Genomic DNA, 17,091 nt, shown 5'->3' with positions numbered 1-17,091 from the left:
AAGCAACCCAACTCCAACATAGATATCCGGTTGTTGTTCAGGTACCTTAAGCAGAGTTGGATGAGTCAATGACCTTTCATTTTGCTTTTAAATAACAGCTATCTGAAGTCGAAAGTTACAAATTCTTAAAGCCAAAGTTTGCACTCTTTTTCCTAGAAGCTTGAAAGTATGTAATATAAAATAGACAAACAAACAATTCCAGTAGTCATATCTAGAGAGAAATGAGTATACAAAATCCTTTTTTTTATGTTATGATTTTCTAGATGCCTCTGTGTGTGGTATAGTGTAAGCACAGCTGCCGTTAGCTCCTGTTTGGTGTTAAATTGTCCCTTTGAGGGCCCTAACGGTCATTCTGAAGGCTGGGTGGTCGCTGCTGGGGGTGGGGCTGGGGACTTACAGGTTCTTGAGAGGCAGGGGGGGGTAGCGATCCGCTGCGCAGCTCGACCAGGTTGTTGTTGCTAAGGTCCAGCGTCTCCAGGGCCGCCATGGGCTTCAGGTGCTCCGGGGACATCCTGCTGATCTTGTTGTTTGCTCTGAAAACACAGACACCGGCGGCTCAATTAATTACGTCCAAACAGGGGAGGGCGGGGGATATTTTAATAACACGGGTCAACGAGCTCACATTTCCCCCACACACATAGACCCGGACGGAGCTACTCACGAAAAGGTGGAAAAAAGAGCATCAAAGAGAAACAACTGGTATCAACAAATGCACTTTACACTCTGTACCACCCTCCAAACTATTCCAATATGAGATACAATCAGGTACATTTTTCTGACTTGTTATGTTAACAACAGGCATCATCTTAAATCAGCTCAGAGCGCAAGTCCTGAAAGCCCTAGATCTAGGTGTAGTGGCCGCAGCAGCAGTTGCATGGCTGATTTGACTACTGCTGCAGTTGAGTGTCCTCTGATTCACTGATCATTCCCAGGAAAGGAGTCAGCTTCTATCCACATAGTTAAGTTCTTCTGCCAAATCTGAAGTTTTCTTCAATCACAATTGTTGTGGAAATTTGAGTCTGACTACCTCACTATCATGGCCGTTGTCACAGGCACCTTTTCGCAAACCGACGATGCCGAGTCTTATGGATGGGGGTCGACTCCAGCCGTGGGGGCTTCAGTGCTGTGTTATTTAGTTTATAAGGTAATTACTAACAAGGTATTTAAAAAAACCTGCCAATTACTTGTCTGATGAATGGCATCCCCTGAGCGAAAGCATGCCGCGGCAGGGGCCGACGATTTCCTGAGTTGCACGCCTCCTAAATTGCAGTGCAGGGACGGCCTGGGTTATAAACAGGGCCTTGTACAGTGTGCTCTTTGTGCACCCAGAGAGTGAGAGGGAGAGTTTGGGAGAGATTTTGGGAGGGAGTAAGAGAGAGAGAGAGAGAGAGAGAGAGAGAGAGAGAGAGAGAGAGAGAGAGAGAGAGAGAGAGAGAGAGAGAGAGAGAGAGAGAGAGAGAGAGAGAGAGAGAGAGAGAGAGAGAACGTGCGTGAGGAAGAGGGAGAGAATTGGGGGGTGGGGGGGATTCCATCATGCTTGCTGGATTGCGGGTCTTGCTTCAATATCCGCTACAATCATGCTGATGGATTTTACCTCCCTGAGCTCAGTAAGAAATACAGAAATATCTAATGAGCAGTTACTTCTTTGATCTAACCAAATCAAACTGCACACTAATTCTGTGGTAGTCTCAGACTGGCCTTACACACATGCTTGGGCCATGATGCATAACTGAGAGCGGGAGGAACAAGCATCGAGACAGAATTCTTCCCGTTCAACATGGTGGTAAAGAAATGCTGTGTTAAAACCATTCGTTGACGAGTCTGTGTTCAGTTGTAACTTAACTACAAAGTCTCATATCTAGCATATGCAGCATATCTTCCTATAGAGTAATAATAATCTCCTCCACTGGCATGCTATGTAACTATTAAGTAAAAAACTATTAACTACAACTAAAGAACTCCTACAAGGTTCTCCTTAAGATTCTCTCAGAGATCTTTCTGGAACATTTTCAGTTCTCAGCTCTCCGAGGAACTTGAAGAGAACCATGAAGGACACTCAATTTGTCCTTCTCTTCCTCCTCTACTGGAGTCTGGAGCTGGGGTTGGTGGAGAGGCCTCAGGGTAACCTCATCCTGCCAGCGCATGTCTACCCTCAACCCCTTGCACCACTCATCAGCCAGAGCAACCAAAGCTCAGCACGACCCATGCCAGCCTACAACGTGCCAGCCTAGCAAAGGCCTTGGGACGGCAACACAGAATAACAAAATACCCTGCATTCCAACACTGTCTCTATGGACGTCTGTGGAAGACCTGGGCACTGCTCACCTGAGTCTACGGCTGTGGCCACACCACAGGAACTAAAGAGCGAGCGAGAGAGTCCTCAGAGATGACGGGGAATGTCGACAGCCAGGCGGCGGCCATGGTGGAGCCGTCCCCCCCAGAAGACAGGCCCGCAACAAGCTGGCCTTTTGTGTGCAGATTTGCAAAGGGCTTAGCACGCACCGGCAGCCCCCGGCCAGCACACAAAAGAAGCTGCGCTCCACCTGCGGCTCCTCTTTCACCTCACACACACACTCTTTCTGTCTGTCTCCCACACACACAGTCTCTCTCTTTCACCTCTCTCACACACACACAGAATCTTTCTCTCTCAATCTGTCCTTCACTCATAGCCATTCTTTCTCTAAAACTCTCGTCCTCGGACAATTAATATTATGGTCATCCACTCTCAATACGTCTGCCCGACCCATTTTGTCTGTCTAAATTCTTCACCTTCCATAGCACACAGTACCCTTATCTCTCGCTCTCTCTCACGCAGAAACACACACACAGGTCATGGGTGAAAGCAAACGAGAGGGCTGTGTAGATCCAGGAATTCAAGTTCGGCCCGAAGTGCTGCCAGGTGACAAACTCAACTCAAACTCAGGCAAGGCCTGCTTATCAGATCTCAACAAAGTTTTACCTGTCTGTTTGGACACACTCCGTTCCAACAAACCTGTTCCCCAATGTTCATCGCATCACAACATAACAGACACACTTATGACTGACATAAATGGTACAGTAGTACACAGTCAACAGGCATCCTCTGAGCATGCCTAATCCAAGGACTCCCAAGGGTAGACTTCCATCTAACAAAGTTGATAAACCCACTCGCAGTTCCACTCAAACCTCAATCGAAACCGCCTCCTTCTTCCTGCCCCACTCATCTCGCTCTCTCTCTTGCTCCCTCTCGCTCGCTCTCTCTCTCGCTCGCTCTCTCTCTCTCTCTCGCTCGCTCTCTCTCTCTCTCTTGTTAGCTTTCATGCCTTTACTTCCCTCCAAGAACAAATGCCTCCTGAGTTGTTTAAAGGCTTCCCTTATTTTCTGTTTTCTCTCTAACTCACACACACACACACAGTCACACACAGATCTGCCATGAGATCTAATGTGGTCTCCTCCAGGACATGTCAGGGAGCAGGCAGCAGAGACTCGTCTCTGCTCGTATGCAGCTCCAGGTCCAAGGCCAGGTGCAGGCCAAAACAACGTGGTCATTGTGCGTCTGACGCCACACAAAATTTCAATTTGTTTCACCAATTTTCTGCAAATAAGGCCATTACGCGCCATTACTTAAATAGGCTGAGGCCTGGCCTGTCAGTCTTCAAGCCCAGGGCTCTGCTCGCGTTCACACACTTACTCAAACAAACACCCAGACACAGACACACACACACACAAACAAACAGCTAATCTATGCCATACACTAGACTTGTCTAACATCTGAGGAACAAACAAGCCACATTCTAGACAGGCAACTCAATAAAAATAATAATAATTTGTATCAGACATGAACTGTTAAGATAAGACAATTGATCTAAGAAAATATTTCCCTTCTTAGGTAGAGATAAAAAAAATGTCTTAAATATATAAACATGTGTGTGTGTGTGAGGAGCCACAGCTCACTAAATAATGAGTGAATTATTACTGTTCCTTTACTGCTCCACTGGCTTGGTACATAACTAGCATTCCAATGTCTAACATTTATACCAAAACGTACACAAAAGGCAGACTGAAATATCACACCGGCAAGCTTGATTATAGTTTTCCTTCAGGTGTGTCTTTTGCTAAATATTTTACTAAAAATTTAAATATGCCAAGGTTTGAAAAAGAAGCTCATGGAAGGACAGCATTCTCAAATATCTACATGAGTGCATCAAAAATCGAGTATTTTGCCAAAACCTCAAAGATCTAAAAAAAAAAAACAATCAAAACATAAACAGAAGAACAAACAAACATAGTTTTCACATTTCTTGTCTGAATGTGTTTATTTTGACTTCATCACAAACTAGACACTAGACACCCTGTGCGTTTGGATGCAGTTCTGTAGTATTCTGGGAAAGAGTTTATACTTCCAGACACTTCTAGAGTTCTAGAAGAGCTGATCCGCAACCCAAAGTGTGTGTGTGTGTGTGTGTGTGTGTGTGTGTGTGTGTGTGTGTGTGTGTGTTGGAACTATAGTGCCCACTGATGCCATTGCTGTATGTGCCGCTTTCAACTATTATAGAAAATACACACACCCACAAGAAACTTGGCAGAGGGAGTGCTTGAGGAAAAAATAAAACTCTCTCGCTCTCCCACACACACAAAAACAGATACACAGGCCGAGGTACAGAAAATCATTATTTTTTCACACAAGCACAAATTCAATTTCGGCATATTTTCCCCATGTGGTAATGATCCCTTCTGCATGAGATTAATAAGATGGCAACTACAATGGACCCTTCCCTAAGCCTCCCCTTCACATCTTGTAGAGTCAAAGAGTTTCCTCTCCCATGACACAGGGGAACACTCCAAAACTCTCTCTCCTTCTACTTCTGTCTCCTTTGCCTGGTGTGTGTGTGTGTGTGTGTGTGTGTAGTTTGTGTGTGGTGTGTGGTGTGTATGTGTGTGTTGGGTGGGTGGGGGGGGCTGCAAGCAAAGAAAATAGGAGGAGCGAAGGAGCTAGAGAGAGAAAGTGAGAGAGAATGGTGAGACCACCAGAGAATGCAAAAAGGAGAGCAAAGGACAGAGATGGAGTACGACACAGAGAGAGAAAGAAAGAGAGAGCACAAGAAAGAGACTTGGAGAGAGAAGAGAGAGAGAGAGAGAGAGAGAGAGAGAGAGAAAGAGAGAGCACAAGAAAGAGACTTGGAGAAAGAGAGAGAGAGAGAGAGAGAGAGAGAGAGAGAGAAAGAGAGAGCACAAGAAAGAGACTTGGAGAAAGAGAGAGAGAGAGAGAGAGAGAGAGAGAGATGGAAAGGGAGAGAGAGGGAGAAAAGAGCAGCAGAGTATCAAATGCCACTTAGTTCTTATTCAAACAGTCAGGCAGACATAGTGGCAGCTCTGGCCGACTCCTCTGACCCTGGAGTCTGCAGGAAAAACAAACGGCTCTCGAGCAGCAGCTGGCAGTAATCGAGTCATGATCATTTTAATTAATTGAACAATTTCCCAGGAATTTATGGGGGTTTTAACCATTAAAGGGGACCTCTGCTTTTTACGGCAAAGTCTCTCTCCCTGTATCTATCCATCACTCTCTCTCTCTCTTTCCATTGCTCGCTCTCTCTTGCTCTCTCTCACTCTCTTTCTCTCTCTCTCTCTCTGTACTACGAATGCTGTTTGTTGGCAAATTGTTCTTTGATTGCAGGGCTAATTTGGATCGCACTGGAAAAAAAAAACAAGTAACTTGGGACTGCTTTGATTAAAAAGAGTGATACCGCCTCAATCTCTTATCATGTGTGTGTGTGTGTGTGAGTGTGTGTGTGTGAGAGTGTGTTTGTGTGTGTTTGTGTGTGAGAGGAGTGTGGAGGGAGATGCCAGAGGGATTTTTTCCATACACTTTCTCATATGTTTCTCACTGACCAAAATTTAGGGCTTGCCTCAGAAAATGTGGGAAAAAAACTACACCACGCACATTCCAGAACTGCTCCTTGCCAGCAAGCAGTTCAAAAAGAGAACGAGCCAACACAAATCTACAGTCTCAATTTCCCATCTCAAGTCTTCAAAGCAGTCTGCATTTGATAAAATAAAATAAAAATACAAATGAAAAACAGAACAAAATAAAATTGGGGTTTAAAGTGTTGAGGGGCTGACTCACTCAGAGTGATGAGTTCCGTAACAGAATTGTTCTCGATAAACTATGCTGCTTTCTTGCTTGCTCTCTCTCTCTGTCTCTCTCTCACCACCCCCCCCCCCAGCACCTTGGTATTCCCTTGGTGCTCTCTCCTTCTCCCTTTACTTCACTCTTTCTCTCTCTCTCTCACTCACTCTCGCTTTTCTTCCCCAATGCAGGCAGGCAGCCTGGGCTTGCATTTGAGGCGCCACGGCAGGGAGAGCGGAGTCATCTGACGGCCCCCGAAAAATCTCTGTTCGCCGTCCAATAGGAAATACCACACTTACTCAGGCGCATTCTCCACCAGAGAGAGAGGGAAAGAGAATGACACACAACCAAGGAGAAATGTGCTATTTGCAACCCCCCTCGATCCTCCACAACCACCACCGGCTCTTCACTCTCTCTCTCACACACACACACACACACACACACACACACACACTCCTGACCATCATTCCGCCCTCCCTCCCAAAAGAAGGGGCTGTGGGGTGTGGTGAGCAGAGCGGGTGCTGCTGATTCAAAGTGACAGCTCAAATTTTCAGCACATTTGCCTGTAGCACCAAGGCCTCTTCCATCCCTACCACTACCACCCGACAAAGACAAAACAAATCCACCATGACCACCGCCGAGTTCTCTGGAAACAGAGAGCCTCCGGTCCTCCACGAGAGCCACGGTTCTTTAGAGGTACGAGGCGAGCTTCCGTCAAATGTTGAACAAGCCACAAACATTGAACGAGTGTGTTGTAAGTAGGAGGTGGTTTGAGAATGACCCTCCTCCCATGATGCAAGAGCAACGCCGACAGCTGTGGCCTTACGATAGAACCGACTGACCACTGAAGTGTGTTGACATCGCCATGAAACAATCTCAGATTTATCTTCTCAATTTGATAGTTTCCTCCAACAGATACTGCTGTAAGCAATGCTAGTGTAATGATTTCCACATGGGCAAAAGAATCATATCAATGCAAGAAGCTCTTTTTTTTTACCAGACAGCATATCTAGTGCTGATGAGAGAGCACATCGATTAGAAAACCATCCCTTTTAAGAAATGAACCCTGGTGATCTAGTGCCAGCTGTTTTAGATTAAAACAGGTCATGAATGACAGCATGTAACTGCAAGAGGTCACAGGGCAAAGATACAATGGAGCTGGCCACTGAATAATACATGATTCCGCTTCTAACACACCAGTGAGATCGTGAGAGATGATATTCAAAACAAAAAGACTCTGAACAGGCTAACAGATTGTGATAAAGCCACCATAAAAACACCATCATGTATGGGTTGTGCATATTGTGCAACTGCTTTTACACAAGCTTTCAAAACAAGTTTGCTACCTTTCAATACTAAAAAAATAAACATTAACAAAAAAGCATCATGTCTAACCTCTAATATGTATTTCCTATTCACTTGGTCCCAATTCCTATTCAATTCATGTATGTTTTCATGAAAAACAAGAATATTTCAAAGTAACCCGAAACTTTTGAATGGCCGGCTGTGTCAAAAAAAACACCTAAAACTCCTACAGGCCTGCAGGTACACTTCACCCACCAGCAGGCTAGAGGGAGCGTTCTTTCATTCACACCTGTGGGTCGAGGCCACACCTCACACACCTCACACACACACACTCTCTCACACATACACACGTTCTCTCTCTCGCTCACACACACACATGTCTGCACACCTCCTAACTCGGGCTTCTCCTCATGTTCTGGCTTGTTTGTCTGGGGGCTGCAGGTAGAGGAGGAGATAAACCTTGTTCTAGTTTTCACCCTAAATCCAGTGCTTCCCTGACATTCCTTTTTTTTGGCAGTGATAGTAGTGGAGGGGGGCAGATGTGAGAACGCAAACACGGAAATCATTTGATCCTTGAATATCTTCAGGTGAGGTGTCTACAGGTGATTTAATGTGTCTGCACAGAGTTCTTTTTCTACAATCACTTTCTGCAGTGTGAAAATGTGTTCACGATTACTCATCAACAAACCTACAATACAAAAATGATGAGAACAGCAGACACGATTAAACCTAGATACAAACTAATATGAATCATTCAAATGTGTCTCTAAAGACCTTAGGCCTAGTCTACACGTACACCTACATGCGTCCAAACGGATCCATCTCAACACGACTCAACACGTTACTTCATACCCCAGGCCTATAGGTGGCACTGTCTCTTTACAGAAATTGACCAAAACTTGCGCTTTACAAACAGACAGAATAGGCTACGATGAAATGGCTAGTGCAAGGAAACCAGAATTGTTTGTGTGGACTGATGGTGAACTGTCAACTGTAGTCAACTGTAAAACTAATAAACTTTATTTTACGGTTTGTGAAGGGTGCAGTCCCGTCCTTTATTTGGCTAACGCAGGTAGGCCTACTAATCACCTTTACTTTCTTTGGTTGTAGGATAGTCCGTGATTCACATTAGTTTTGGCTATCACCGCAATTAGGCTACTAAACGCAAGGCTTACCCAAGTTCTAGGCTATTCTGTCGCCACATTTATAATATTGCTATAAAACCTTCGTTAGTAACAGTCAATACGTTTGCCTGCATCAAATCGCGCATTTGCATTCAGTGTGCTACCATCGGCTTAACGTGAGTTCTAAGCGTCTTTGTATGCTTATATCTGATTTCACTCGACTGTGAATGCATGTATATATGTTGTAAGACATGTAAAATAAATTAATGACACTGGCACTACGCACAAATTAATGTAGCCTAAACTTACACCGCACTTTCCTAATAACTTAAGTTCTCTCACGTCACTGACAGTAGCTAGAATGCATTAAAAAACACCGGGAAAAAACAGTGTTCAGTCCACCAAGTCATAAGCTATCATCGCTGCGCAGCACCAGTTGTGATATTTATCTTACGGAGTGTAATCGTAGGTAATGTCATGTATGAAAACTAGTATTGTTAGGCAATACTATAAGTGCAAGTCCAGGGCAGCTGAGGTGTGGCGATGACATCATCGATACACAAGCAGGATGTGCGGTTTCGCTGTCTAAACGAATTCAAACGGGCTACGGTTTCAGATTTTTCCACTCTGGGACCAGGTTTCAGAAAAGTGCGGTTTCGGGCAGTGCATTTACAGGATTCGTTTGGACGCTCGGCCAAGACGAAGCAAAACCTCTGCGTTTCCGTCTCCGTGTGGACAGGCCCTCAGTGACCTCAAATTGAATTTGCATAAGCCTGCAATGGCTGAACAGATTATCATATTATAGTTACAGTAGCGACTTAAAACTAAAAGCTCTTTCAGTGGAGATCCTCACCGAAGTCTTCTTTTGGTCTAGGACTAGACTAAATCTATGTGCAGGAAACTGCGCATTCATTTGATTTCATGAGGAGAGATTATCAATCTGGAAGGCTTGGGCCCTATATTGTCTCCATACTAGTCTGATTTTAAAGATGTAATAGCAAGCTGTTTATCTGTGAGTCCTGCCTTCTGCTTGGATGAACCATACAACCCAGCCTGACCCGGACTACACAGAAACCCAAAGCAGCACATCATTCACAAGCAACTCTGAAGCCACTGGACATCCATCATCCTGACATGAAAACACTTTGAAAATGGAGGGAACCGGCGTATATATGCCATTTTACGTGTAAACCATCAAAAAAGCCAATAAAGAATTGGGAGTAGCTTAATCCTGCACTGTTGTGGCTCTATGGCCGCATGGAACTATTTCCGGCAGATGATCCTGACCCTAGAGGAACACGAAAGGACACGCTGTTTCAAATGACCAGTCTGGCAAGTGACTGGTACTTCTCACGCCGCAAGTACTGTCTGGGTACTAGCACCACGGGACTCTGGGAGCACACAGAGAGACAGAGAGACAGAGAGAGAGAGACAGAGAGAGAGACAGAGAGAGAGAGAGAGAGAGAGAGAGAGAGAGAGAGAGAGACTCGGGCTGGGAGTGCGACTACACTGGTGGCCGCTAGAGGAATCTTAATTACAGGCGGCTAACTCTCACTGCAGCCCTGGCTAGTGCGGTGCAGTTCCCTGGTACGTACAGCACCAGCAGAGACTGGGAAAGGAGACGCAACAAACATGGACGACGTGCAGAGGTATAAGGGACAAAAAACAAATGCGAAAAAACATACAAAGCAAAATCAGCAAACACAGTTTGTCAGAGGAAAGATACAAAAACACAAACACATGCTGAAAAGAAAACACACAAATCGCCTTCTCTATGTGTACTGCTATACCGGGCTAATCAAACAAGACAGGCAAACAAGGTACCAAACGCATGCAGGAAATGCACGCTCCTCTGCCGGAGGTTTTAAGAAGGAAAGGCAGCCAGCCATGAAAGAACACACAAAGACACACAAACAAAGACTCCCAGGCCTGACACTAGCACAGAGTGATAAAACACACACACACACACACACACACAAAAGTGCAGCAGAGATTCAAAGCTGGACCCCAATACTCACAGAATCAGAGTTGTGATGTTTCCTGCCACCGGGCCCAGATCAGGAATTGCGTCCAGCTCGTTGTTGTTTAACTTTCTGCGGAGGGATAAACAAGGGGCACAGGTTGGAGGATGTGTCACAGGAGAGGAGAATCACCAGAGCCAGCCAGAGGTGCTGAAGGAGCTGTTTATTTTAGGAAGTAATGGGCTTTGGGGCAGGGGAAGGACCGGCATACTTACATTTCACTTAGGTGCTGTAGTTTCCCAAACAAAGAACCGTCAAGTGACTGGAGCTTGTTATGGCTCAGGTCCCTGCAAAGACAGGCATGGGTGAGTATGAGTGAGTGAGAGAGTGTGTGTGCATGTTTGTGTCTGTTGGCTGATGTGACAAACTCTTACCAAACCATGGTGTGGTTTATGATTCTTCAGGAGAGGCTTGTCCCAAGACAAATTCACAACCTTTTCTATCCCCCATACAAACTCACTCTCTCTTTCTCACACACACACACACACACGGCAGTAATAACAGAAGTCCACACATACAATCTGCTGGTGAAATGTGGATATTAAGCAGGCCACCAGATAAGTAGAGTGGGCTGGCAGTGGTGGTGGTGGGAATCAGTGCTGGTGTTTTGCCTCTTCTGACTTTTTTTTGTAGTAAAAGACCAGGGATTTGAGTTGAGAACGGGCCAAGAAGACTGGCACAGAGGAATGGAGAACAACGAGAGGGGAAAACAAGATGTAGAGAGGAGGGAGAGAAAGAGAGAGAGAGAGAGAGAAGAAAGAATGATAGAGAATAAGAGGGGGAAAACATCAAGAGAGAGAAAGAAAGAGGAGGGACAAATAGAGAATGAGAGGGGAAACAATGAGAGAAAGAAAGAAAAAAGAAAGAAAGAAAAGAGAGAGAGAAAGAGAGAGAGAGAGAGACTGCCTTGGCCCCCATAAGAGTGTGGAGTTACTGACGCAGTCGTTCACCATCACACCGTGGTGCCAGACACTCAAGCTAGGCCCAGTGCCCCATCTGGAAGCCATTACAGACTGAGAAGAGAGGGAGGGAGAAAGAGAGAGAGAGAAAGAGAGAGAGAGAGAGAGAGAAAGGAGAGAGAAAGATGGAGAGCGAAGGCGAGAGTGTGAGTTTATGTGTGAGTGTCTGCATATGTGTGTGTGGGAGGAAGGGAGGGAGGGAGCAGAAAAAGGTAAAAAAAGAGTAACGACTCGTAATCTATTCACAATGTGGGAGCGAGCATGAGCACTAAGCCTTTGATTCCCGGTTCCCCCTCCCTCCCTCCTCCCCTCTCTTCTCCTCTCTGGTGCAATCTCTTCTGTCGCGCCTGGCCTGGCCTGGCCTGGCCTACCCTGCCCTCCCCTCCTCTCTCTTCTACTCTCCCCATTCTGCTGCAAGCGCCTGGTTTTGTGCTTCAACACCAGCCAGTTTTTTTTTAGTTTTTTTTTTTTATTGGGACCCCCCCCCCCCCCCCCCCTCCCAGTACTGTGAGCATTCGGGAGGCCCAGGGACTGGAGTTGTACACACACACACACACACACACACACACTTTCACTGCCTTGAGCAGGCCTCGGAAGCAGCAAGGCATGACGCCTGATTTAGTGCACAACCAAGCAGGGGGTCCCGAGCCTAACACAGTAAAACAACTCTCAGAAGGTGACAGTGTAGGCCTAATTCTCAACTCAGGGCAGCCATGGCCGATATGTCTGTCTGGTTAATATTTTTTTTCAAGTTATTAAGTATTAAAGTAGCCTACAGTTTTTTCAAAATTTCAAATCACAAATTTTCTCAAAACGTAAAATTTCATATCTAATCAATTAACCATATAGGCCTTTGAAAGAAGAATTTAAGCCTTGCCGTTTGATTGACACAAGGGGCAGGGTCACACGTGTTCCACAGCAACAACACTGGGCTGTCCGCAAATGCAATTGGCCGATGCCAATTATTAAAAAAACGGCAAAAATCTGTCTGAAAAATCGTCCAGCTTCAAATAATTATATTTCCATGTATTGTTTGCGATAACAAATGACAATATGAAAACTTTGTCATTCCCCACTGCTTTTCTCGGTCACAATTCATATCAGTTTACAGTGTTGAAAATGGGCAAACCCAAAAAGTAAAACGCAACCTTAATTATCATCAGTGATTCACTTTTCTTCTTAGCCTACAGTTTGAACTTGTTCTATTTCTACTTGTGAGCTGCCTGCCTTGTGTCACATACATAAACATGTCATCAACTATATGATCAATTCTGGTATTGATAGTGATATGATATGGCACATCCCTAATTGCGTACACAAATCCTTTAAGCATACTCTGCGTACTTAAAGATCTGGTTAACATGAAGTGTTTCATAATCATGAGACTGCAGTGTCTTACAGGATTTTAATCATATGTTATTACATCGATACTACATATAAAACTACATATAGGCCTAGGTATTACATAGAAAGATAAATTATATACAAATCAGAAGTCTTCAACATGGTGATATTTAAAAGGTATTAAAAGGTATATTAAACGTACATTAATGGAAATTGGGAGTATTATTCCAAGTATTTTTTCGTTGTGTAATTTAATTCATTCACTCTAATGAACTCAATATGGCAGTGAATTTTTATATATTCCTTCAAACTCCACATTGGACGAGAACCATTACATGTGAAAAACAGCTACAGCAGAATGCAGTGATTTGCCCCCTGTGAAGGTGCCCATACTTGCACTTCTGTTGACAGAAAGCAGTATGTGTTGTTCAGTCTCTCAGTCTCTCTCTCTCTCTCTCTCTCTCTCTCTCTCTCTCTCTCTCTCTCTCTCTCTCTCTCTCTCTCTCTCTCTCCATGTGTGTAGATGTGTGGATATCTATCTGTATGGACATCTCAGTGCTGCGGCTGGGCTGAGAGCAGTGTGGAGTGCTGCACAGAGAGGAGCGATAAGGCAGAGCTCTTCTAAACACCAGCACTTCCTCCTGAGGTCCCCGACACGCGTTTCATCAGATAAACACACACACACACACACACACACACACACACACACAGGAGATCACTCTCCTGAGCTCGCTTGGCTAGTTGACCTAAGTCTATGTGTGTGTTTCTTTTGCCCTCTCTCTCTCTCTCTCTCACACACACACACACACACAGGCTTGAGGGAACCTATCGGTCCTCTTCACAGTGATAAGATTATGCATGTCTGTGCTCTCAAGTGGGGTATGTATGAAACACTTGGGCTAATAGATGTAGAAGTGTGTGTGTATGTGTGTGTGTGTGTGTGTCATATCAAGTGCAGACATTTTTGCCTGCCACCAACCAAAGCTGAGGCCTTTAGCTGTTTGACACCCTTTGGCTTTATCTACAAAGTGACACAGTTCTAGCATTTCAGTTCTAGGTCCATTGAGAGTCTGTCTCGGACACCTGCATATTGCAGTCATTCAGCATAAAAAAGATGTGGAAATACTGCCTGCATTAATACTCCAGGGGCTTTACAGTGTTAGAAATGGCTGGAGTCTGGAGTTTATTTTACACACCCTACTTCCACACTCACACCTCAACATCTTATGAAGATCTCAGGTAAAAAGAAAACTGATTTCCATAGGAGATGGATTCCACATGAAAAACAATCTCTCCTGTTTGCTCTCTATCACACATACACACACAAACCTGCCTTCTCCCTCTTTCCCCTATACCGCCCTCCCACTCTTGCCTCGACCCCCCCTCCATGTGCCTCTTTTCCTCTCTCTCTACCTCCCCGAACCCTTTCTCTCGCTCTACCTCCCCCAACCCTTTATGTTCTCTCTCTCCTGTACCTCCCTTCATCCACTCATATCCCTCTCTCTCTCTCCTGTACCTCCCTTCATCCATCTCTCTCTCTCTCTCTCTCTCTCTCTCTCTCTCTCTCTCTCTCTCTCTCTCTCTCTCTCTTGTTGCACACAGATGGACCCCACCATCATGTCTGCTGGGCTTCTTAATCATTCCCATGGCTGCAGTGCGCAGCTGCAAATTCAGCAGAAGTATCGGGGGCCGTGCCAAACTAAAGGGCCAGCAGGCCGTGCTGCTCCACTCTCCGCTCTCTAAGATGTGCCTGAGAAAAGGCTCGTAAATTAGCAGGCCACAGCGCCAAGAATTTATTCCTCCCAAGCCTGGAATTCTCACTCACTAGACCCCTTTTCTCCTTTGCTCACTCTCAGTGTGTGGGTTTATGTTTGTGTTTGTGTGTGTGTGTGTGAGAGAGAGCGTATATATGTGTGTGACAGACAGATGAAGAAAGAGAGAGTGTGTGTGTGTTTGAGAGAGAGACAGAGAGAGAGAGAGAGAAAGAAAGACAGAGAGAGAGAGTGTTTGGGTAAGTGAAAGAGAGAGATGCCGATAGGAAATATGAGGGAGAAAAAATGAGAAATGGTGAGAAGGGACAACTCTGCCAGGTCTTTCCGCATGGTAGCAAAAGCAACACAACAACATAGTGGAATATATTCATGGTGTAGGGCCTTCCATGAATATATTCTACTATGTGTAAGGCATATACCATGAATATATTCCATGTTGTTATATTGCTTTTCTACACAATAAGAAATAAAACCTAACAAAGCATAAAAATGTCAGACTATTAGAGCCTGGTTAACAACAAAATCCTTTTACACACACACATCTCAAAACCTTGTATTCACCAGGTTATCTTAAATTAATGGATAAATTGGGTGGATATTCTGAATTATTATTTCATTATATATTATTTAGTCTTTTTTAAAACCAGAATTAACTGCAAACTAAACAGGTCTTTACAAATACACCATACTATAATTTCCCTGTTAAACCAGGGACCCATTATTCACAAAACAGTAGTGTCAATTGTATTGTATGTGTATTTCTTGAACAACCCATGATTATAAATAATCATTTAAAGCCATACTTATATAAAACACGGATCATATTTCACTTCAGATTGTAATGATGTTTAAGGAAATATGAGCCCAGATCAACAGCTCTTCCTTGTTTAATTACAGTTTTTAAATCTGTTCCTAATCCCACAAATCTGACCTTAGAAGAGAGGCATAAGCATACATTTTTATCAGAAATAAAGTCAAAAGCTATTTGTAGATGCAACTGGTATTTTGTTATAGGCCTACTATTAAAATGACACTGAAACGCTACTGAGGCTTATCTAATAACAAAAGATGGATTGAGATGCAAACCCTTGGCCTTCTATTTTACGACAGCTCCCCGCAAGGAGAGGTCCTATTCAGTGCGCAAGCACCCTGTCGTGTCTGCTACCCCCACTAGCCATGCGAATACAGTCATTTACATTTCGCGCTACTCCGCACCACAAATCTTACCATGATTCGATATTGTTACAATAAATGTGTAACTAGTTTAAACTCGGTAGCTACAATGAATCACTACGGCCTACTAGACTTCACAAAAGGTAAAAAACCCAAGCAGTGTTCTAATCGTCAAGCAGGCTAGCAAGCTAGTTAAAGTTTCTTACGTTCGAATTTGTTGTTTTTAGCGCTTGAGGACTTACGGGTAACATATGTAGCCCCGATATTTGATTGTAATATTAAAAGTTATAATAAAAAAATAAAAAAAAACGTGTTCAACAGTGCCTCACCTTTCGCAAATTAGCAAAGCTCTGTGGGAAGCAACGCCGCACTGAAACCATTTAAATCTCATAACCCTTACTCGTAAGATACAAGTAACGTAGGCTATCCAAAACACAGATTCGCATATTCGTAAAGTTTGTCGCAAACACAATTATCCAACAACAAATATATTAGGTGGTAGAACTACCACAACAAAAACGGGAGAACGTGGATTTACAAACCCTAGGCTATATATGTGAAGATAAAAACAGCTAACGATTTTTGATATACTTACAACTGTTCGATCCAAAGCGGTAGATTATCAGGAACTTTCCCCAACTTCTGTCGGCTGCAGTCCAATAAAGTATCTATACATGTGCAGGGAGACGGACACGAATGTGATTTGTCTCCATTTCCAAGTATTAGTTCCACTCGCCATAGTAAGAGGAAAACAACTGCATACTTCGCAGCCCTCAGCGGCCGCGTTGGAGAGGACATTTTCGACACGGTAAAATTCCAGCTCCGTTCCCAAAAACACGAACTTCCAAGCGACTACGATAAATCCGGAAGAGAATAAAACTCCAAAGTCGCAAGGTAAGAACCTCGTCTCGTAAAGGATTTACAAATCTCTGCGTTCTTTGGTTGTTTTCCTCCGTGTAAACTAAAAGAGTGTGGAGCTTAAACTTTCGGTAAGACCTCCTCCATGCCTTCGAGAAAAGTTTCAGGCTACACTTTTTCACTTCGTTGTTCAGACACATGCCAGACTCCCGTAGCGAGCCGTCCCATTGGTTGTTGGGATAATGCGCAAACACTTTCTTGTGGGCGCAAAGGTTTCGTGGAGGCATTATGGGAAACGTAGTAGACTATTGCGCAAGCTAGACGGTGAAAACGTTGGCTACAACGCATTTTAAATATGATAACAAAGTTAGTTACTTTGTTCTACCATTGTTTATTTGTATGAGCCAGGGAACAATCACAAATAGGCCT

General features: G+C 44.3%; 1 protein-coding gene across 1 annotated transcript in view; it reads right to left on the bottom strand.

Moving 5' to 3' along the window:
• Positions 1-16,878, bottom strand: part of LOC121697432 (leucine-rich repeats and immunoglobulin-like domains protein 3) — a 27,743-nt gene extending 10,865 nt beyond the window's left edge. The window contains 6 exon segments of the mRNA XM_042078956.1: positions 1-45; positions 398-426; positions 428-533; positions 10,554-10,628; positions 10,772-10,843; positions 16,400-16,878. The exon segment at positions 1-45 is cut by the window's left edge and continues 99 nt beyond it. Coding sequence (XP_041934890.1) covers positions 1-45; positions 398-426; positions 428-533; positions 10,554-10,628; positions 10,772-10,843; positions 16,400-16,602 — 530 coding nt within the window. The 5' untranslated portion in view covers positions 16,603-16,878.
• Positions 16,879-17,091: the final 213 nt, after the last annotated feature.

This window comes from Alosa sapidissima, chromosome 22 (assembly GCF_018492685.1).
Source record: "Alosa sapidissima isolate fAloSap1 chromosome 22, fAloSap1.pri, whole genome shotgun sequence".
Lineage (NCBI taxonomy): Eukaryota > Metazoa > Chordata > Actinopteri > Clupeiformes > Clupeidae > Alosa > Alosa sapidissima.
Note: the sequence above shows the minus strand (reverse complement) of the source record. Positions and strands in the feature narration are given on the sequence as shown.